Here is a 23,476-nt window from a genome sequence, read left to right on the forward strand (position 1 = left end):
TGAATGAATCAGTTTCATGAATCAATCCAACGGACAAACATATTTAATTATGCGAAATAAACGCAAGCGTAAAATAGAGTCATATTATTTTTAAATTACATAAAGTAAAGAACTGTTTTTGACTAGATTCCTATAGATCTCTTATAACATAATTAGCCAATAGTTTTGGAAATGCTGCTTTTCTGTATGTTTGTGTGTTAAATATTTTGTAGAAATCGAGATGTATTCAAAGGAAAATTGGGGCCGTAGATAATTTTATAACTAACATTGGCATATGGAGAAAATAAAGTCAGTATGTAAAGATTAGTAATACGAAATATATTTAAAAAAAACGTGATATTAATTTTCAATGTTTACTTAAAGAGTAGAGTTGGAAGGTACGTTTCGAATCTTACAAACACACGTGTATCTTGCGTCCATTAAATAACTATGACGGTTTTTAAATGAAAGATACGTGCTATGTTGACGGCTTAGCATGAATCCAAATAATAATTTCCAATTGTTCAATTTAGACTGTGTATATATTTGCTCAGTTGTACACACAACGGCTTTCCATATAAAGTAACATACAATTTTGAGCTGGTTAGTAGTGTAACAATAATAACCTGTGAAACCGGTAAAGTTTAAACGTAAAATATGAAAATAATCGCGTTATTGGTTTTAGTTGCAGTTTTAAGTGAACAAATAGTAAGAGTTTTTACAGTATTACATTATTGTTATTAATAAACCAATATTATACTAAATATTGATATCTTTTTACAGTTTGCATTTCCAACTGCTGATGCTGATGGTAAGCGATTTACAATACTACAGAGGATTTACTTTAACAACAGATAAAATATTTTTAGGCATAAAAAAACAACTTCAAAGTGCTGTGTTGGGTACTTGTGCTACTAATTAAGTACAAAATATTTAAATTTTTAAAAACGTTAATTGTAGAATATATTGTTGATTTTTTTTTTCACTACCGTTGTATTGTTTTGTTAACATGTAAGACGAACCAAAGGGGTTTTAAAAGGGCTTTTAAGATTTGATCTTTCCATTTCCTTTTCCTCATTAGGAGGTCTGAGGCACAAAAATGTTCGTCGTTATAGGATATGTATTTTTAAAAGTATCAATTATTGGTCAGTGTTATGTTTTATATTATAAGATTAAAATTAAATATTTTTTTCAATTAAAAGCCGCCAAAGATGCCGCCAAAGATGCCGCAAAAGATGCAAGCAAAGCTGCCGATGATGCTGCAAAGGAAAAGAAACCTCTAGACGGTGAGTGAAGAAAAACACGACTCATTTCCCATTATATGTAACGGTACCAGATAGGCTTAGGCCACACGGCGAAATCTCGTCGCCTGATTACTTTTCTGGTGATTTGTCATCCGCGTACTATATCTTAATTTAAACCCAAACACGCGGTCAATAAAATTCGTCCCGATTTTTAAAAGGTTTGTGCACGGTTTAAAGCGCCCGTCTTGTGCCATTTGATTCTTTGCATAAAACATACGTGAAAATTTAACGAGCGCTTTATTCTGGAGCAAAACTTTAATGGGATTGCACGAGGTTTTTTGTCGCAAGTGCTTGCTTTTATCTATAATCAAGCTACAAGCGGTTATAGCTTGATAATAGATAAAAATTAATTATTTAGCGGAATACTACGAGATTAATTACGAGATTCTTAGTCCACACTAAGTGCGGACTAAGAATTTAGTAACTGCCGTTCCAGATTTTAAGTCATATTACTAATAATTTAATGACTAATCAATACACGATAACATTCCGAATAAGATTTAAGTGATATGTTCATAAAAACAGAAATATTACTTTTAGATGCTAACATGATGAGGATTTTTTAAATAATTATAATGTTTTGTTTCTAAAATCTCAAGTATTGTGTTGTTTTAAACCTTTATGTTCGGATATTTACATTGTAACTTATTAACAATGACAAATTTTCTTGATTATCCATCCCATCCTTTTCCTTCGTGTCTTATCCAACTTACGTGACTGTCGACTCATCCAAACACCGCAGCCATTGGTCAATAAACAAAACTTTATACTTCACAACCTAATTCAAATTGCACGAATACTAATTCTAGCCCTAATATGTAAATACAAATAACAATATAATTTTATCGAATCGAAATTTGTTTAAAATTAAATCATTATAATAAATATAAACCTTAAATTCTAGGTATTTCTAATTCTGTTAATATAATAAATGAAGGAACCATATTTATTGAAACCATAATTGCTGCTGTTCATAAATTTGTGAAAGATGTGATGAAGGAATTTAGTAAGTATTGTTACTAAATATTCATTTTCATACATGATTTTTTTTATTACTAAAAGAAAAACAAAAAAATTACGCAAATCAAAAAAAAACAAAAGGAGTTTCAAATGTATTTCTTTTTACTTCACGTCGAAACAAGGCGTTCCTAATATCCTTTTAAGAAAAAAAAAATATCCGATTAAAAATCCCAAGAACCAAACATCCTAAGACTACATACCGTACAAAACTAATAACTTAAAAGCCAGTTAAATGACTACGCACGTTTTGATGAGTACAGTCGTTCAGTATTTATAAAGAAATACTGTAAACCAATTTTAATTTTAAAGACTTTACTCTGTTTGAATGTTTCACACGTTCCTCATTCGAAATAAAAAAAATAAATAAACACAAATATTTTTTTAACTATAATACATATACACATAATACGTTTTTGTTTCGTGCAAGTATAATATTTTTATGCAATGTTTATAAGGTTAGTTTAAGCAACAATAGATTTATAGTTTAATATACATATTTACCAAATAGGTGCTGGTTCATCCGTACCTGGCATGGACAGTTTTTCAAAAATGACTAGTAAGTACATTTTTTTTTAAATTGACCTAACATATAATGCTAAATGTGGACTACCCGTTATTGATGGTGTCCTAAAATATTTTCATATATTCTGATGATAAAAATATCAATTATGTGCAATGTATAGTACGACACAACTTAGATGTCGCATCGGCAAAATTCGTAAAACCGATCACATCCGAATTGAGTACGCTATCCCAAATTATCAATATTTTTTTTCATGCGAATATGATCTTTGCATAAACGTAATAACTTGTAATATCATGTGACCTAATACATATATTCGTCAATTTGACGCGTCGATTAACATGACTTGCTTTCTCTGACGCGTGAATCTATAGCGACGAGTAGCGTCGAATGGCGCGATAGGGAGCTTTTTTTTTATGTTATTGGTTGGCGGACGAGCATATGGGCCACCTGATGGTAAGTGGTCACCATCACCCATAGACAATGACGCTGTAAGAAATATTAACTATTCCTTACATCGTCAATGCGCCACCAACCTTGGGAACTAAGATGTTATGTCCCTTGTGCCTGTAGTTACACTGGCTCACTCACCCTTCAAACCGGAACACAACAATACTGCGTACTGTTGTTTGGCAGTAGAATAACTGATGAGTGGGTGGTAGCTACCCAGACGGACTTGCAAAAAGCCCTACAACCAAGTAAAGCTATTTCTATTGGTTGTGTAAATCGGCAGTAATCGGTTTTATTTTCATTGCATTTTCCGATGCTACATCCAATTTGTGTCGTACTATAATTATCTCTTATTAAAATATTATAATTTCTTAGGTATGTTTAATCCCGCTGGAATGATGGAAAAAGGCAAAGAAGTAATGGGTGCATTTATGAAACCGCTAGGTAAGTAATCTTTCATTTTACATATTTTCTATGGTAAAATTAAGTACATCAGTATTAAATATTCTTAATTCCACTATTCTTTTGAATTACAAAGTTATGGCAGTTCAATGCACAGTTACATTAATAATTTTTCCAAAAAGTCAATAAGTATAAATATTTACTTTTATCGTTTAATATTGAAAATATTTATCACTGGCAAACCAAGATGACGCAGTAATGAATCCGTGAACCTCAACGGCTGACCAATTAACGAACTTTTCGTGTGTAGGTAATACAATAAAATATTAATAAGTTTAAAATAAGAAAAGATCGGATCGGTTTAAGAATTCTGCTTGACTAGTACCAGACTCAGATGAGAACCATATTGGTCCTCATGTGAGTCTTGTCATCACTGTATTTTTTAAATAAGAAATATTTTTTATATAATAACTATATCATTTAAGGTGGCGCAGAGTCAATGTTCAAATCACACGATCCACGTAAGTACTAATAATATAATTACAAAACAAATAAAATGGCATATTTTGTACGAAAATTTAGCAAAAAAATGATATTTGCATTGCAATTATTTATATTTTAAAAATGAAGCATAAGTTATTAAATTTCCTTTCCAGCTAAAAGCGATGAAGGTTCGAAGTTAGCAAGTAAGTTTTTACTATACATTATAATTTAGATTTAATATAATATATAATATGAGGCGAGATGGCCCAGTGGTTAGAATACGTGCATCTTAACCGATGATTACGATTTCAAACCCAGGCAAACACCACCGAAAATTCATGTGCTTAATTTGTGTTTATTATTCATCTCGTTCTCGGCGGTGAAGGAAAACAATTTGGGGAAACCTGCATGTGTAAAATTTCATAGAAGTTTTGCCACATGTGTATTCCACCAACCCGGATTGGAACAGCGTGGTGGAATATGTTCCAAACCTTGTCCTCAAAAGGGAGAGGAGGCCTTAGCCCAGCAGTAAGAAATTTACTGGCTGTTGTTGTTGTAATATATAATTTGATTGGATTTGCATATAAATATTTTTACCTGCTTAAGTGCAACAACAAAAGTTAAGGAAATAACCCTTAACTGCTTATTATACTACATACTGATTATTATTACTCAGTCATTTGGCATAGAGCCTAGTCATACACGCCTTCTGGCTTGCTGTCAATCATAAAATGAATCAAAGGCAATGAGATATAGAAAAAAATATATGTAGTTAGTCTCTTTTGATATGTTTTTCAAAAAATTGAATCTTACTTATATTATTCAAAAATAATTAATAATATTAGTCATAATTATATATATTATAAACTACATTACAAAAAATATAAAAAATGTGATATTTATTTTAGGTAAAGATGACAGTAATAATCCGATGGAAATGGCAATGGATTTTTTCAAAATGGGTATGTTATAAATGTTTTAAACAAGTTTAAAACTATATATGCTAACTAACTTAATTCATAAGTTTTTACGTTCAAACCCAAGCAAACAACGCATGTTCTATATAATTTATCTCATATTCAGCGATAAATGAAAACATCGTGAGGAAACCTCGCATATGTCAAACGGACTGCGACAAGTGTATAAATAACCTAACCAAGCTAGATTAAGGTAGCGTGGTAGAAGAGCCCTCTGGTTGTTTCTTCTTTTTTTTATATAGACTGATAATTTCTGATACGCTTATTATATTTATAAAGGTCAAAATATATTAGTAAATCGTTAAAATACTTAAGGAATTTTATACAGCATTTTTTTTGTAGCCAGGCTAGCTAGAATACAGCATTCTGTGGCCTTGAGGCTAATTACTATACCAACGAATATCATGTCTCTGATTAATTAAGTAACTAGCTAATCTAGTTTTTTGGACAAATAATATGAATCAATAATTATCATCGAACAAATTCCGTTTTACAAAAACTCTGCAAACTCAAAGGCTACAACACTATCTACCGACCATGTAACTAGCCATATAATCTAACCATCTGTAAGATGGTAATAATATTTTTTGTAACTTTAAATTCATATCCCTTGAATATATAAAGTAGTAAAAGTAAAATATATAATTTTTTTACTTTCTCCGCATGAAACGAAATGGTGCGTTCCTTGTATATTTTTCATTTACAATTTTTAGCCAATAGAGTATTAACATTCCCACCTCAACTAATAAATAAGAATTTATTTTTCTTTATTAGTAATATTATGTGCCTTTTGTGTTATTTATGTGAACAAACTTTTTGTTTTCAGGTTAATAACATGAAGACCATATGCACCAACATTTCTATTGACACAATGAATAATTATATATAATAAAACATATACATATCCATTATAGTCACTTATTTATGATACTCAACACACTCATTCTCATACATACACTCACACATGCATTTTGGAGAGGACATTTACAATAAAAGTTTATGTAAATTATTAATATTACTTTTGTTACTCAGACACTGGATTTGATGCTTCTAACTGAAATACAGGTCTCCTAGTTTGGCTACAGATACTTCAATCATTTTATGAAGATATTGTTTTATGGTTAATTATTTTGTAATATTGTTAACATGTTTTGGAAGATCAATTATAATTATTTATTATTTGGAGCAAATAAAAAATTACATAAAAAAAATATGTTTTATTTTTATAAATAAATTTTATAAATATATAGCATTTATTTATTAATTTGTGCATAACAATGTTATTTTTTTAAGACATTACATATCACTTTATATACGAGTATTTTGCACCGGATTACTAAAATTATTGAAATATATAATCTGTACATTAAAATAATAATAAAGTCAACAACAAGGTACTCGTAAAATTCAAATAAAACAATCATTTTATTTTCTAATTATGTGTTAAACTTTACCGAAAATACATACTAGTAAAAATGAAAATCAAGTAAAAAAAGTTTAATAAATCAATAAACAGAAATACCCTTACATATCTACAACCAAATTGAAAGCAATACACTAATAATTATATACTTAATTCCAAACTACTACTACGTAACGTTACTTATTTCAATGACAGGAGTAAACACAAAAATACAATTTTGATATAAAGCAATATCATTGGTCTAAATTTAAAAATAAGTGGAAAAAAAAGTTGACAGTTGAAAAAGTTTTAACTTACCTTGGATGTCAAATTGAAGTGGATATAAATAGTTTTCTATAAAGCATTAAGCATTTTTTAATTAAGAACTATTTGTAGTGAATAATATAGCAGAGAGTCGAGATGGCCCAGTGGTTAGAACGCGTGCATCTTAACCGATGATTGCGGGTTCAAACCCAGGCAAGCACCGCTGATTCATGTGCTTAATTTGTCTTTATAATTCATCTCGTGCTCAGCGGTGAAGGAAAACATCGTAAGGAAACCTGCATGTGAGAAATTGCATAGAAATTCTGCCACATGTGTATTCCATCCACCAATCCGCATTGGAACAGCGTGGTGGAATGTGTTCCAAAACCTTCTCTTCAAAGGGAGAGGAGGCCTTTATCCCAGCAGTGGGAATTTACAGGCTGTTGTTGAATATAGCAGAACTAATTATAAATGTAAGTCTATTTGTATATCTTTACTCCGTCGATTGGTATAGATTATATTATAACTTTTGTATATTGTTACGTGATTATATTCAAATAAGTACTCCCTTCCTGTCTCTTCGCATATTAAAGTGTGCCGCGATATTTGTGTTGGAGCCTGAAACCTCTTGTACTGTGGTAGACTCGTTTAGTTTGATACGTTTGTCTTTAGTCATTTGTGCTACCTGGAATCAGAGAACCATTATGTTATCAATTGCTCTATTGAATATTATTAACTTCAAAAATATACAATGATGGCGAGCATTTTCAACGAAATGTACTAGCCCGTCTTGGTAAGTACTACCACCATTGTATATTCTACCGCCAAGGAGCAATGCGTAATCCAGTGCAACTACAGGCACAAGAGACATTATGTAATATACTACCTCCGTGGTCGAATGGTGTGTACACCGGTTTTCATGGTTACGCCACTCCGAGGTCCTGGGTTCAATTCCCGGCTGAGTGGATGTAGATTATCATTAGTTTTCTATGTTGTTTTTGGTCTGGGTGTTTGTGGTACCGTCGTTACTTCTGATTTTCCATAACACAAGTGCTTTAGCTACTTACATTGGGATCAGAGTAATGTATGTGATGTTGTCTCATATTAGCTTTAGGTGGCACATTGTTGATATAAGATATGGTCACTATTTTTATAGTACTAACGTCCATAGGTGGTGATGATTATTATCAGGTGTTATATTACCGATCTGCTTCTACTTTATAAAAACACGTACGGCATCGTCGATAGTTTTAAACTGCCAGTTCCAGTGCACGCGGTAGAGGAAGGGCCGATGGTCGAAGCGATTGTCGTCGGGACTGTACGTCTCAGCGTGGTATGATGGAGTCAGCACCGTCATTTTATGGCGGTTGATGGCGTAGCAGCGGAAGAAATGTTTTACTTTCTCCGCTACCTGAAATAACAATTTTCACGAATTTATTAATTTATTAATGAGCCGAGATGGCCCAGTGGTTAGAACGCGTGCATCTTAACCGATGATTGCGGGTTCAAACCCAGGCAAGCACCGCTGATTCATGTGCTTAATTTGTCTTTATAATTCATCTCGTGCTCAGCGGTGAAGGCAAACATCGTGAGGAAACCTGCATGTGACAAATTTCATAAAAATTCTGCCACATGTGTCTTCCACCAACCCGCATTGGAACAGCGTGGTGGAATATGTTCCAAACTTTCTGTTCAAAGGGAGAGAAGGCCTTTGGCCCAGCAGTGGGAATTTACAGTTGTTGTTGTTATTAATTGTCTTAAAATATTGTACTAAGTATATAGACTTGATGACTATAATAATCAATGGAATAGCATATAAAATTTCTTGCTGCTGCAAATGGTATTTGGGAAAGCGTATTTGTACAGTTCCAAAAAGTAATTAAAAATGGCAACCAATGATAGATAAACACATAGACTAAGTTCGTCTTCCTTTAGTTGAGTGGGAAATATAACTTTAAGAATATTCATTTTCAGTATCTAACCCAGAACTTTAGGCTTTTTTGTCTCACTATTATCTATCCACTTCATACATTTACTAAGTATTAACCTACTATACTAAGCAACCTAAGCTAGCTTGTAAATTACGCACTAGAAAATCTTACTATTTCTAATGAAAGCTAATATATTTTATAAACATAAGTGTTTGAATATGACTTAAATCGAAACTAGAAAGAATATCCAAATACATTGGTGAGGAGAATAAGTGCTTTTGATATAAATAAACACGAAATATTTTATGCAGTGATATTACGGACGGCCTCCGTGGTCGAGTAGTGTGTACACCGGTTTTCATGGGTCCGCCACTTCGAGGTCTCGAGTTCGATTCCCGGCCAAGTTGATGTAGATTACCATTAGTTTTCTATGTTGTCTTGGGTCTGGGTGTTTGTGGTACCGTCGTTACTTCTGATTTTCCATAACACAAGTGCTTTAGCTGCTTACATTGGGATCAGAGTAATGTATGTGATGTTGTCTCATATTTATTACCTCCTGTGGAGTACACTTGTTACTCCAAACATGTACGAGTTTCTGGAACATACTAAACGGTCCGCAGTGGAACGTTTTTCTAAGACGCCCAAACTCAGATAACTCCGCATACGTCATTCCCATATCCTGTTCGTCGGTCTGAGTGATTTGGCCGTCCGCTAACGGTTCCAACTCAGCTGTCGGTGGCGCTTGTAATATTTCAGACAGCGATGGCAAGAAGAAACTAAAACACACAAACAAAAATTGAAGATTAAAATTTCCCGAATTTAGAGTTATATATTTAAACGAATTAAGTCGCCATTTTTTGGACAGTCGTAATATCTGGTCAATGCCGAGGGTAGCGGGCAAAAGCTTTGTTGATAATGATATTGTCAAAGATTGTATTAACCGCAGTGCACATTCTTTAAAATATATGATATAGGTATACAAATTGTAATTCAAATTACTTTTATCAATAAGTTATTTGTATTGGAATGCATAAGCCACGCGTTACACGGGTGAAATAAGATGTACTTATTTAAATTAAAAATTAAAATGATTAAGACAAAATTGTTTATTCGACTTCGTCTTATTATTAGGGGATAAATAAACATCTAATGAAACATCTCAATAAAGGAAATAAAACAATATCTTCTCCTACATGTTTCTTTTCTGATTTTATAAATCCAACTCCCCCCCCCCCTTTATTCTTCATAAAGTGTAAAGAGGAGTAAATATATAATACACGTTAACGAAAAAATCTCACCGGCTTTTAGCATAATGCAAGAAAGACTTCAAATCGGTTTTAGATATTCCACCAATAGGATTGACGTCCGCACTTGAGCAATCGTACTTGGTCATATATCCTCGTAATGCCTCGTCGACATTCGAAGAGCCCAACACAAGTAAACCACCAGGTCTTCCTCGCACCCATAGCATCAACTGTGCGAACAGATACGATAAAACCATTCGAAGTCGAGCCTGAAAAATGTCAAATTGATAACATTGGTCCCATCGATTCAGCAGCGGCCATCCTTTAGAGACTAATTAAGTATAAGCCTAGACTCAAACACAAATGCGCATACTTTTCCTTTATCTCATAACACCTCTTAACATGACACTGGATTTCGAATGGGAGACCAATCGCTTTACGTGATTACTGTGACATGAATGTTAAAATTCTAAGTCTGATATAATATATAGCATATAGAGATTATATAATTTCCCCAACCTGGGTAATGTAACCCTATTCCTTAGAAAAATCTATATAAATGTATTATTTTCCAAACCGGTGGTAGATTTTCGACTATCAATAAAAAGTGTAAACACTTCCATTTTGAATAAAGGTTTTTGACTTTGACTTTGACTGAGTCACTAGGCAAACGTGTTAGTAGAAAGTAATATGGATAAAATTATAAATAACTAGGTTTCGAATGAGAGACCAAACGCTTTATATATTTACTGTTAACATGAATGTTAAAAATTCTAACCCTGAGATGCTATAGAGAATATGTAATTTCCCCAAGCTGGGGAATGCACCCCTAATCCCTATAAACAAGTCACTAGACAAACGTAGTAGTGGAAAATAAATTGAATAAAATGATTGTAATTATGCACTGGTCATTTGATCCATGATTAAACATTTACTTGGTGGCAGGATTTTGTGCAAGCCCAAAGGTTGATAGCTCATTGGTGATTTTATGAATGCTGACCGCTTACCATCAGGTAGGACATTTGCCGCTATCTGAATATAGGTTATATTATGAAAAAAATAAAAGTCGGTCTAAAATATTATCATCGTCATCTAAACCTACAATAACAAATAACAGTACTCAGTATTGTTGTGTTCCGGTTTGAAGGGTGAGTGAGCCAGTGTAACTACAGGCACAAGGGACATAACATCTTAGTTCCCAAGGTTGGTGGAACATTGACGATGTAAGGAATAGCTAATATTTCTTATAGCGTCATTGTCTATGGGTGATGGTGCCCACTTACTATCAGGTGGCCCATATGATCGTCTGCCAAACTATAACATAAAAAAAAACCATATTATCCCCAATCAATTAGACGCGATTGTACGGTCATTATACTTTTATAACTATAATATATACTCGAAATAAATAATTAAATAAGCCCAAGTGAAGTCAACATCAATCAATAAATATAGCCAGAAGGTTTTCTAGTAAGAATATTACTTTCCAGTTAAATACATTATCACTATACTTTACCTGAATGTTCTGTAGGGCAAGATTTTGTCGTGGGCAGCCTCCCTTACTTCTAAATTTAGGTACAAGGCCCGTTGCAGTTGTGAATATACCAATAACGGCACTTACTGCTGAGTCTATCACGATAGGAAAATGATAACTACCTATTTCATTGGCAAGCTGAAAAATATACAAATTTTAACATTTTAAAAAAAATGTCTTTACTATTGCATCAGTAACGTCCTTAAGAAGAAAACAAATAATTTATGTTAAAATGTTGTTACCTGTGAGGCTCGTTGCTTAGTCTCTTGACTAGAATTCTCTGAAGCCATATAGCAGGTCACTAGTAGTCTGTTGCAAAGCTCCATTGGATCAGATGGCGTGTAGTCAGATTGACAGAGAATCTTTCTTACATCATACAGAACTTGACTCTCTGTGAACAAACATAAATCAGCTCAGTCTTATATTGATACGAAACAATTACACATGTTCAACGAATTTTCTCACGCATACCTCCTTTCTGAACTGCATCACAAATCTGTGTACACATGGAGAAAACTATACAAGCTGTGCTAGTCGAATCAACCCCTCCACTTAGGGGAAGGAAAAATCCTCCCTGACCTGATCTTCGTAAATAATCCCATAGCCAACAAGCTGGACCTAAAATAAAAGATATGTCATTTAAAAACTAAATAAATAACCATCAAACACATTATTAAGATAACTAGAGAATCATTATTAACAAAAAGAGGCTTTATCTTCAACTTGGATTAATAGCAATAGCTAATGCAAATATAAGCAGTTCTAGTAGTACCTAGTTCGATTTCTTCTTCAGGGGTAAGATATTTGCATTCAACGGGTGGACTGATTGTAAGATATATATCTTCGTCATCTGACAAAGCAAAGTCAACAGATATTCGAGGAAATGGAGCATTTGAGGCAGCTAAGTGCGATCGGGAACTAATTTGTGTACGATAGGAACGTATATCTTCAAGATCTATCGTAGCAGTTATCACTTCCTGGAATTTAAAATGTCAGATTAATTTCACGTCAAAAATCTTATACACAAATAAGTCAAAAACCAAAAGTAAAACTCACAACATCGTGTAGTGCAAACTGCTGTCCTCGACTAACGATCTCTCCGTTAACGGCCACACAAGAACATCCATTGAAATAGATTCGTTGTCCGTCGCATCCTCGCAAATTACTAAACAAATAGGCACCTCCACTTTTAAATGTAGCACTTTTAACGAGGTCTACGGTCACATATGCTTTACGCAATTCCATGTAACTACCGGAACCATTCGAAATTATTTCTACACCATCCAAACTTAAAGGAATATGGCGACTGAAAAAAAGTTAACATGAAACCCTATTCTTGTCTAATTAAAAGAACGTTTTAGGTGATTTTAGCAACCTTTGAGGATTCCATAACTCTTCACATATTTCAAATCCAATGCACGTGTCTCTAGTAGAAATAACTGCATCACCAATTGGTACTACTGTCTGATTAGTTATAGATGTGATCATTCGAGGTAAATAATAATCCTCTACCTGTCGTTCCTGTAAAAAATAATATAATACATAAATAGACGGACAAAAAAAACATAATCTAAATATTTAAGTACATTCTAAATAAATCTTTGTTCATCAAATCATTTACTTAAATATCAAAAGACCAAATAGAGTCAGATCAGATCAGATAGACTCAATCAATTGAGTCTAATATTTAATGGTTTTAAAGTTAACATGCTCCCTTACTTTAGTCCAACAAGAAAACCATCGAGTCTCTCTATAGTTTCCATCTTCACATAATATCATCTTTGGTCTAATAAGTAAGATTTTTTTATTAAGAAATGCGACTCGGCAATTATATGATACATTTCGGTGCTGGACTGGCATGCCAACATCTACAAGTATATCCTTGCAAGTTGCAGATTTAAGCAACTCTGCTAGCACTTGCCAGCTATGGAGAAAAGTGTCTGGCTCATGGAAGTGATCCTCGCAACTATATCCACTACGAAACAAAAATCACTTTGAAGTACAATACATTCTCAACAACTTATTATACGATAATACATAAATAATACTACTACTTCTACATCAATATTGTACTACTATTTTTACATCAATATTAAATGTAGTATGCTCTAAATATTGAATGCGTACATTTCAAAACAATACACTTACCATACTTCTAATTCAGGTCCTGTTCTATAGAGTGCGCCCATCTCTTTAGCTTCTTGAATAGACTGTAAGATTCTATTTAAGTTTCCTTCAAAATCTAATGCCCATTGATTTAATGTACATACTGCTACTACAACTTTCCGACCCATTTTTAATGTCTCTAAAACAATACGATATTTAAGCAATTAGCATTTGTAGTAGATTAATTAATTAAAAATATCTATAATTTGCAAACATTATTGTAGGAATATAAAAAATGAGTTTTATTTGACCTTTACATTATTTAAGCAGTCGTTGTATTGGCAATAGACAATTCAAAATATTAATTAAAATTTTGAGGATCCTGTAAATTTCATGGGACATTGAATACAATAGTATTCATATAGAATAGCCAATTAATCTGATAAAGAAGAAATTAAATAATCGTAAAGAAGATCGCTTTAGTTATGTAGTGAGCAACAAAATTCATTTATTACTATATAGCTTGAACCACTTAGTTCATTGATGAGTGACACACGACAAGAGGATAGTCTAACGAAATCGATCCGTACCAGTCCGTAACCAGTTCCGGCCAATCACCCCGCCCTATGCCCTACGACCCCAACAAGAGGTCTACGCACCGAAGGAATGGAATGCGAACGCAACTTAGCACTAGTGAACGATTGAAACGTACTTATCTTTGACACGCACAGGTTTTTGTTTCAAATTTCGTTTTTATTTTCCAAATTTTCGAATCGAAATCAAATTATAAAAAATATATAAATAAAATGCTCAGGGATTGAGGTATTAATTCTATAATAATATATTCTTAAGATGTCAAGATATTCAAATCAAAATCCAAAGCATATACAATTTAAATACATCTACTAAATGTAAATTAAGATGAAATACCAAACAGTAGGAAAATAAAAAGAAAACCAAAATAAACCTTTCCTGCAAACTACTGTTGACAGTCAGTATACCTTAAAAGCTTTGACTTTCTAATTCAACCTCGTGGCAGCACAACAACAGATGTTTTAATCAAAGAAGTGAACAAAAGTTAAATTAAATTGCAACGAAAATCTTTTACCCGTACCAAGAAAGTGGATTTTTCTTTTAAGACACGAATATTACGTAGCACTTATCGACTTACTGGTACTGTTTCCTTGGCAACTCATTTCTATACGTAATAGTGTAAAGTTTGCATGTATAGTAACATTTTAGGGGTGAAAATGGGAACGACATAGTATCAAACAATACCAAGGATTATGGAGAATTATTTAACTTGCTGAAAGTTAAGAATTTAATAACAGAAATTGTATGTTTGTTATCAAAAAACTAATAATTATTATAAATACTTGTAAGTAACTATATATGTTGCTATATCGCAGCCAAATCACTGAATCGAATTTGATGAAATTGGGTATAAAGCAAGGATCAAGTCTCAGGAAGGGCCTAGGCTACTTTTCATGCTTAGCATCAGACGAAGATGCGAGCGACAACTAATTCTACAGAATATTTTTCATTTATTTTTTTTAATATTTTAACTATAGAAACAAATATTGCTTCCATTGTTAATTATGTAATATAAAGTTCCGTTTTATCAATCCATCGTAACCAACGTTAAATCTTATCAAGAATATAATATGTGAATTTGCTATGAATCTGAATAATAAAGGTACATAGTTTACATTATCAGATAATGAATAAATTGAGCATTCATTCATTTATTTCAATTTTAAGGAGAAACTTCATTGCATAATTTATAACTTCAAATCATTAAAGCGTTCGTTATTTCTGTTATAATTACTTCGAAGGATTATTTACCAAAAACCTTTGTTGTAGTGTCACGAAACAGTTTAAGAGCTTTATCGAAGCTACTAGCGAAGTTAGAACGTTTATTCATAAGTTAACACATTACGAGGAAGTGCAGTCACCTTTCAGGCTTTCGTCGAAGCGTAGAAAGTTATAATTTCTCGGAAATGTTAATTTTCAGTCAGATTAAAGCCATGTCTTAAATTAAACAATTTAAAAAGTATGATTATACAGAAAATTATTTTTTGTTAATACTTAAGCGGCTGTAAAAATAAATGTATAATTTTAATTGAAGCTTGAAAACATTAATCAATAAATTTGAAAAAAATATGTACCGAAAATTTTAGTAATCATTTATCTTCTCATAATAAAGGTGTAAATATAAGATAGTTATAGATAAAAGATAGTGGTAATAATGCATCTAGACACTGATAAGATAGACAAAGAGATAACAAGAAGAACTGGTAAAGGTAAGTTTCATGGAATGAATTATTATTGATATTAATTCAGTGCGATGTTATAATAGTCCCTTATCAAAATTTGAAAAACGGATAACAATATTTCTCTAAACAAAACGTTAAGTAATAAAAAGAGCACGAGCAAAAGCTTTAAAGACTCTTAAAAATAAAATACACAAATAATTACTATTACATTTTACTTTAAATGATAAATTTCATTTAGCTATTTCATCGTTCCGTCGTCGCTTCGATTTCCTTATATATCTAAATGAGTATGTATGCATAAAAGGTATCGTTTACTAATGTAACAATATGAGTATTTATAATATTTTTCGTGACTTATATCATATAATGCTTTCGCTACATGGTCGTATAGCCAGACACTCGCTTACTGTATGACGTCAGGGATCACTTGATAAAGCGTTAAACGATCGAAGCATGACATCAGTAAAGCTTTCGTCTCCGAATCACAATAACTTTTGGCCTCAATACGAAAACTTCAGTGTGCTTTCGTGCGCCGGTTCATTCGCTAGTTTACACGCAGTTAAAAATCTGTCGAATCTTATCAATCAATCTAAATAGCTTTGCAGCCATGGAGACAGAATATTTAATATAACTTAGATTTTGATAATCAGTATGCTATATGTAGCTTGGCAACGTCGATACAAAATAAAATTAAAAACTTTTCTAAAATGTTATGGTGGAAACAACTTGAGTGTGCACAAGAAAACGTTATGATGATAGAACAAGAGGAACAGAGAAGAGACTACGTTGATAACACGACGCTCACTTTAACGTTACCTACTAGGGATCCGGTATTGCAAGATAATTTATTGATAGCAAATATAGATCAAGTGAAAACATTGCAAGCTACTCTTTTTCCCATTTGTAACAGAGGTAACATAATTCACCAAAAGTAATATGTGAACTTTTCAAACACGATTCTTTGATAATTATTGAACACACGCACACATAGTTTATTTTTAAAATCGACTTACTTATTGCAGGAACTTTCATATCTAACTTTCTTCAAAATAACATAAAAACAAATCAATTAGAAATAAATACTGACATTAAGACTTTCAAAACAACAGCGAAACTGAAAGAACCACGAGATTTATTCGCGCTTCCAAAAGAACTTGATTGCCCACAGCAGGCACCACGTTGGCCATCTGAATGCCAAGTAAGGAACACAATAATGTTTTCTATGCATCAATATATTTTCATATATTCAATAAATGACTAATGTGTAATAAAGGTTGTAGAGGAAAGAATTCAGCACATTATGTGGAGCCCTGCATCACCAGAGCCATATTACGTATCAACTGGAAAAGAACTTAAGCCTCAACCGGTCGGTGAAGAAGCAGGAACAGTAATTTTTCAATACTATCCTATGAGTGCTGTGAATTATGTAAGTTCGCAAACAAAATATTAAAAATGTTTAAATACATATTAAAATGTTTTGCTGATAGTAAGTGACAGTAAGTTTAACTTTTATTTGTAAATTAAAAACAGATCTATAAACTGACATTAAGAAGAAAACTTATTATCATGTAAAACTATTACAGTTTAGTCGGTCATCTGTGGGAGGATCTCGTCTATATTTATCGGCATGTACAACTGCTGGAGGTGAAGATGAATTGCGATTTGAATCACGTTTTGAAAGTGGAAATTTAGCTAAAGCAATTAAAATAACGTCTGCTTACTACGAACTACACCTCCGTACTGATCTCTATACTAATAGGCATATGCAGTGGTTCTATTTTAGAGTGTCTAACACTAAAAAGCAAATGATGTACAGGTAACAAATTAATACTTATATCATACGTCATTATTTTTAATTTATCTGAAATTCATAATGTTATAATTTCATGTTTTTATAATTACCGTGCGCTGTGCGCTTTTTTTTACTTTACTTTTATGTTTTTATAGGTTTTCAATAGTTAATTTATCAAAGCCCGAAAGTCTGTATAATGAAGGCATGCGACCTTTGCTGTATTCAACGAAGGACGCACAATTGCATTCGATCGGTTGGAGACGTTGCGGAGAAAATATAGCCTATTACAAGAACGATTCCACGTAAGCAATATATTTAGAATAGTTATTTATTGAAAATATTATTATGATTTAAAGGTTTAATATTTATAGGTGCGAAGAAGAAGAACAGAGTCCAAGTTACACGCTGACATTTAATTTAGAATTTCCACATACAGACGATGCTGTATATATTGCACATTGTTACCCATACACATATTCGGATTTACAGGAATATCTTTCTAGATTACAAGCACATCCAGTTAAATCGACGTATTCAAAACTAAGACTTCTGTGTCGAACTCTAGCTGGTAACAATGTATATTATCTGACCATAACTGCACCTAACCTTAACGAAATGGAACCAAAGGTAACTTTTCATTTAAAATTGTAAATAATATCATATGATATTGTAATAATTACATAATTTAATGAATTAGATTATTCAACATTAACGCCATTATAAAATATTTGAAATTAAAGAAATTTAATAATTCTTATTAAAGAAGAAAAAAGCTGTAATTATTACGGCCAGAGTTCATCCCGGCGAATCGCCTTCATCTTGGATGATGAAAGGTTTTATGGACTATTTAACTGGAGATTCAAATCAAGCTCGAGAATTAAGGGAGAAATTTATTTTTAAACTGGTGCCAATGCTTAATCCTGACGGTGTAAGTATTTTTTATTTAACATAATGCTTAATACAATAAATTATAATGTAACGTAAATATATATTTTTGTAAGATACATTAATATTATACAGACAGCAAACATATTTATGGCATCTTGCTATTTCAATAATATGATTTTTAATCTTTTGGGAAACCGATTAGCCTTCCTATCCTTCTTAGAACAACAAAGTATAAGTCTAACTAAGACTTACTTTACCAATACTAATCCGATAATTGTCATGTTAGAAGATTCTTCCTACCCGAAGCCCGATTTAAATATACGCTAATTTTATTTATTATCATTCAGGTTATTGTTGGTAACAATCGATGTTCGCTAACCGGAAAAGACTTAAATAGGCAATACAGAACTGTCATAAGAGAAACATATCCTCCTGTGTGGCACACAAAAGTAATGATACGAAGGTAACAATAAGTTTCAATAAAATCTTTGTAGCAGCGTGTATGTTCTAAACCTAATTTAGTATAGGTTACAGGAAGAATGCGGAGTGGCAATGTATGTAGACTTACATGCACATTCTAGAAAACATAATATCTTTATTTACGGATGTGAAAGCCGAAAAAACTCAGACAAACGTTTACAAGAACAAGTATTCCCTTTAATGCTACATAAGAATGCTGCAGATAAGGTAAATATTAAAGTATTTGAAAATAGACAATGACAATAAATCATTTTTAAATATTTATTCTCAAATTTTATTAGATTGTAAACAATAATTGAAAGAATATAATTTATTGACCACAAATCTATATTTTAGTTCTCATTTGAAAATTGCAAGTTCAGAATACAACGTAGCAAAGAAGGAACTGCTCGAGTTGTAATATGGATGTTAGGAGTGGCAAATAGTTATACCATGGAAGCTTCATTCGGAGGATCAGAATTGGGTAGCAGAATGTCAACACATTTTTCCGCTCAAGACTACGAGAGCCTTGGGCGTACATTTTGCGAAACTTTACTGGACTTTTACGATGAGGATCCCAGCAAAGAAAGATTAAGAACAAAAATTGTTACACGCTTGTTAAAAGAAGGCTCTAACGCGGACGAGCCAACAAATATTGATCTTTCCGACTATTCAAGGTATGTATATCATGTAATCGTAACTAACACGAATATTGAGTTCGCTGGTGCGTTAATCGTACCTCTAAGCCTCAATGGCTAAATCAGAAACTACATATAATAACCAACAGAGTTCTTATTCGACCTCATCGTGAACGCAAGCGACAGCTATTTCAAAATATTTTTTTATATTCCACAACACAGTGACGAAGGCGATACATCCAGCAGTAGTTCTGAAGCTTGTGTTCCGAGAGAAACTTCAACCATTGCACAACTCGCACCACCACCGTCCCCAATTCTGCCCGATATCAATAGAAATACAATTGACGTAAGTTTTGAATGTAAAATAATTTTAATTTTAATGAAGCTGTTAAATTTAATAAAGAAAAATTTGTTTTGACGTAGAAACCTAGGAGACAAAGACAAATATTGGAGAAAATAAACAGAACTGAGAAGAAAAAAACAAAGAGAGAAACATTACAGGTATGAACCCATGAAATGTTGATTGTAAAAAACAGTACTTAGTGACTTTTTGAAAAAACATTTTACAGGTATCAAGGGCTACGATAGACTTAACATCGGATGCGATGACCGATGCATCATCCGATTGTGATTCATTTGAAGAGAATCTCAGTCCTATAAGAAGAGTTCGTAAACATTTACATTCGTCCTCGAAAACGAAACCGAGAAGAAAGAAAAAAATGCCCCCTGAATTAAAAATTTTTCCAGCACCAGTAATCATTTAACTGATATTCACTTCATTTCATTTCATTGAAAAAGACTTAGTGTAATAAAATTTGCTTATTTTACAGACTAGTGATTCAACATTTAATTCTGACCGCGAGAAAAAACCATCAAAATCTAGAAGACCAAGAAGTGTCTCAATGGTAACTGAACCATTTAACAAGTCACGGCTAAATCCTGCTTCATGGCATCAGTTTCAACATTTACCACCCCCTAAGTATAAACACTCTTTAAACATATGATTTGTAGAAGACTATTGGTATGAAAATTAGCAATATATTACAGGTATTTATCTGAAATTAAAGGCAGAAATATGAATCAGTCAGAACTACAAGTAAAATTAAGTACTTTGAGGAAAAATGTTTGGACGGGGGTGCAAGATGAGGAAAAAGGTCCACTGTCATGGGGAATTTCCAGCTTCGCCATGAATTCTTATTTCACAGACAGTGAAGCTTTACTTAGGTATTTACTCATAAGACTTTATTATTTTTACTATTCTTTAGTAATAATATAAAAAGAAAGTATGTAATTCGAGAAGGTTATTTTTTTTTACTTATCATAATTTAGTTGTCAATATATTATAAGCTTACATCAAATTTTTTGAGTAATAACTTAATGTTAGGAGTATGTAATACTATACGGCTAAACACTTAATCAATATGATTTTTGGTAGAATCTTTCATTTGTAATAAAGTTGTATATGAGGTTGTGATAAATTTTATAACACTTTCTATATATATATAAATATTGTCACAGCAGAATACATAAAGGATATAAACTTTATTTAGTATTTACTTTAATAATCACATTTCAATTGTTGTGATCTTTTTTATTTTATATTTAAATTATAATTTTCGTAATAGATCTTGTTCAAAGAAATTGGAAGAATTAGAGGGTGAAAAAAGGAAACACAAAAATGAAAAAAAGAAAAAGAAAATCAAATCTAAAAAGGTTTTAGTCAAAGTGCCAACTTCAGATGAAATAATTGAACCAAATAGTAAAATCACTAAAACAAATAAAAAGAAAGGAAAGTAAGTATTTAGACATCATCTAAAATTACATAATATGTAAAATGTGATAGACCTAACGCAGGTATAAAAAATATTTTTTCAGGTTAAAACATACCAAATCAGATGTCTCCTCACTTATAAACAACACAAGTTTTACAGATATACCCAGGAATGCACCACCATTACCACAAAATAAGGTTCCAAAGTCAACCTTTAGAAAAAGTGCTTTCGTAGCTACGGCTATTCAAACTAAAAAGTCTACCCGAAAAACAATTCAGAATGTAGAATCTGACAACTCTGATTCTGATGAATCTATTCGAACAACAAAAAAAGTCAAGAAAAAGTCCAAATTAAATAAAAATAAATTGCAAAAAAATTTAACAGAGACTAAAATGAAGAATTAACATAAATAATAATATGAAGACTATGATTATATTGTATACCAGTACATACATTAGTAAATTATATATATTGCATTAGTGAATAAAGTAATTTGAAATTATGTTTACTTAAACATTTTATTTTTACATTCTTAACATTTGAAACATTGAATAAAATAAAGAAAATTAATTGAAACATAAGCTATATCAAAACATTTGAAAGTTATAAATCCTTAGCGTGGATATTTTTAAATGAGTACATATATAAAGGCAATGTATCCTAAAGGCCTACCATACCAGTCCCAAAGCAAAAACAAGTTATCTTAAGTAGGTAAATAAACATGGTGAATGTAAGAAAACAAAACTATGCTTAGCGTTTTTAAATAAGAACATATTCAATCATTCATTAAATAAGTCAAAAACAATCGGATCTCTGCAGATATTTAAGAGTAAATATGATGTTAATAAAAATGTTAATTGGATACTCACTCAATAAATTGTCAATAAGTTTAAAGAGTAAAAGGTTTTTGTATATTGATAAACTTGATTTCGTTATAAAATAACATAAGAATTAGATTAATTAATAAAAAAAAGAAACTCAAAACTTTTGTACTTTGCGGTTAGGTCGTTTGTAATTGAAAACTGACATTGACAAATGACATATTATTTCAAAAATCTAAATTTCAAGTTTTTTCAGTAATACTATCAAAACTGTGACGGTATAGTTTATAAAATAGTACTTTCGACAATTAATTAAAGGCTATTTCGCTAAAAAAAATCCATATTTTTGTAAATTCTTGTCTGAAATTGTTTTCATTTATTTATTAATCAATATATTTTTAAATCAAAAATATAAATATACTTTGATATTAAACTGAACTGTAACTACTTTTAGCTTTATGACTTATAGAATACCGAAATATCATAATTATACTTTGCTTACAAATTCAGCTTCTTTCGTTTCGAATTTCATACACTGTTGTTCTAGTCAATAAAGGATTCTTGTAAATAAAAATAAAAAGCTGGACAGTTTTATTTGCATTTGCAAGTAAATAGTTTTATGATTGCAATATAAAATATTATTGACTCTCTTCTTGTTTATAAAAGGATTAGTTCGGGCGCATGGCTTTTCCTTCGAGTTAAAAAGATCCATTCTAATATCACTATAGTTAGTACTTGACAAACACTTCTTCTTCTATATTATCGTATATGGATGGAATTTTACATTTTAATTGAGTTCCGATGACAATTCATTTTATAAAATGCCCTAATTCACAATGCACTCGTGACAACGAAAATAGCGATCAATGGCTTAGAAATTTTGTGTATAAAATGTTGCATTTATTATTTAGTTTAAATATAATAAACAAACATAATTAAATTATTTTTTTTAAAAAAAAGTTAGGCAACTTTTAAAAAGCTTTATAGTCATATGATAAAAACTTAACATAGAAGTTGCTACATAATAGTCATAAACTTAAAAAATTCAATGTAAGAATATAGTAATAGTATAGTTAAGGGATGTAAGGGGGCGCAAACTACACCTTAGTGCCCCAAGCCAACCTCACCTGCCCGTGGTGCATCCTGCCGACCAGCAAACGAGGCTCTGGCGACCGACTGATGGCGGTATAACCATAAACATAATAGGCGTA

The 23,476-nt window shown here is 31.8% G+C and overlaps 3 protein-coding genes across 3 annotated transcripts; 2 read left to right on the top strand and 1 right to left on the bottom strand.

Annotated features, from left to right (window-relative positions):
* Window positions 1-538: 538 nt before the first annotated feature.
* LOC124544068 lies at window positions 539-6,270 on the top strand. The gene is made up of 9 exons (XM_047122486.1): window positions 539-687; window positions 763-790; window positions 1,182-1,265; window positions 2,812-2,859; window positions 3,652-3,720; window positions 4,164-4,199; window positions 4,335-4,364; window positions 5,070-5,123; window positions 5,965-6,270. The coding sequence occupies exons 1-9, from the start codon at window positions 637-639 to the stop codon at window positions 5,967-5,969; spliced, it is 405 nt and encodes a 134-aa protein (XP_046978442.1). The 5' UTR covers window positions 539-636; the 3' UTR covers window positions 5,970-6,270.
* A 70-nt stretch (window positions 6,271-6,340) lies between these two features.
* Window positions 6,341-22,479, bottom strand: LOC124544067 (glutamine-dependent NAD(+) synthetase). The gene is made up of 13 exons (XM_047122485.1): window positions 22,314-22,479; window positions 13,662-13,818; window positions 13,233-13,488; window positions 12,889-13,034; window positions 12,570-12,819; window positions 12,286-12,490; window positions 11,985-12,131; window positions 11,756-11,904; window positions 11,496-11,651; window positions 10,034-10,248; window positions 9,289-9,511; window positions 8,039-8,215; window positions 6,341-7,489 (listed from the first exon to the last, which is right to left on the bottom strand). The coding sequence occupies exons 2-13, from the start codon at window positions 13,805-13,807 to the stop codon at window positions 7,358-7,360; spliced, it is 2,202 nt and encodes a 733-aa protein (XP_046978441.1). The 5' UTR covers window positions 13,808-13,818; window positions 22,314-22,479; the 3' UTR covers window positions 6,341-7,357.
* Window positions 15,912-21,884, top strand: LOC124544066 (cytosolic carboxypeptidase 2). Its single transcript, XM_047122483.1, has 17 exons — window positions 15,912-16,807; window positions 16,918-17,093; window positions 17,169-17,321; window positions 17,479-17,711; window positions 17,843-17,989; window positions 18,059-18,314; window positions 18,451-18,615; window positions 18,923-19,038; window positions 19,103-19,262; window positions 19,392-19,711; window positions 19,895-20,018; window positions 20,096-20,173; window positions 20,242-20,424; window positions 20,503-20,651; window positions 20,720-20,896; window positions 21,298-21,465; window positions 21,548-21,884. Exons 1-17 carry the CDS (start codon window positions 16,603-16,605, stop codon window positions 21,846-21,848), a joined length of 3,111 nt encoding a protein of 1,036 aa, XP_046978439.1. The 5' UTR covers window positions 15,912-16,602; the 3' UTR covers window positions 21,849-21,884.
* Window positions 22,480-23,476: the final 997 nt, after the last annotated feature.

This window comes from Vanessa cardui, chromosome 4 (assembly GCF_905220365.1).
Source record: "Vanessa cardui chromosome 4, ilVanCard2.1, whole genome shotgun sequence".
Classification (NCBI taxonomy): Eukaryota; Metazoa; Arthropoda; class Insecta; order Lepidoptera; family Nymphalidae; genus Vanessa; species Vanessa cardui.

Bases quoted from the DNA above. Each gene is read 5' to 3' on its own strand.
- LOC124544068 (XM_047122486.1), top strand. From the start codon at position 637: ATGAAAATAATCGCGTTATTGGTTTTAGTTGCAGTTTTAAGTGAACAA. The intron at 688-762 runs GTAAGAGTTTTT...ATCTTTTTACAG, and splicing joins CAGTTTTAAGTGAACAAATA to TTTGCATTTCCAACTGCTGA. The intron at 4,365-5,069 runs GTAAGTTTTTAC...TATTTATTTTAG, and splicing joins TGAAGGTTCGAAGTTAGCAA to GTAAAGATGACAGTAATAAT.
- LOC124544067 (XM_047122485.1), bottom strand. From the start codon at position 13,807: ATGGGTCGGAAAGTTGTAGTAGCAGTATGTACATTAAATCAATGGGCA. The intron at 13,489-13,661 runs GTAAGTGTATTG...TTTGTTTCGTAG, and splicing joins GGACCTGAATTAGAAGTATG to TGGATATAGTTGCGAGGATC. The intron at 12,820-12,888 runs GTTGCTAAAATC...ACTTTTTTTCAG, and splicing joins GAGTTATGGAATCCTCAAAG to TCGCCATATTCCTTTAAGTT.
- LOC124544066 (XM_047122483.1), top strand. From the start codon at position 16,603: ATGTTATGGTGGAAACAACTTGAGTGTGCACAAGAAAACGTTATGATG. The intron at 16,808-16,917 runs GTAACATAATTC...TACTTATTGCAG, and splicing joins TTTTCCCATTTGTAACAGAG to GAACTTTCATATCTAACTTT. The intron at 20,652-20,719 runs GTATAAACACTC...AATATATTACAG, and splicing joins CAACATTTACCACCCCCTAA to GTATTTATCTGAAATTAAAG.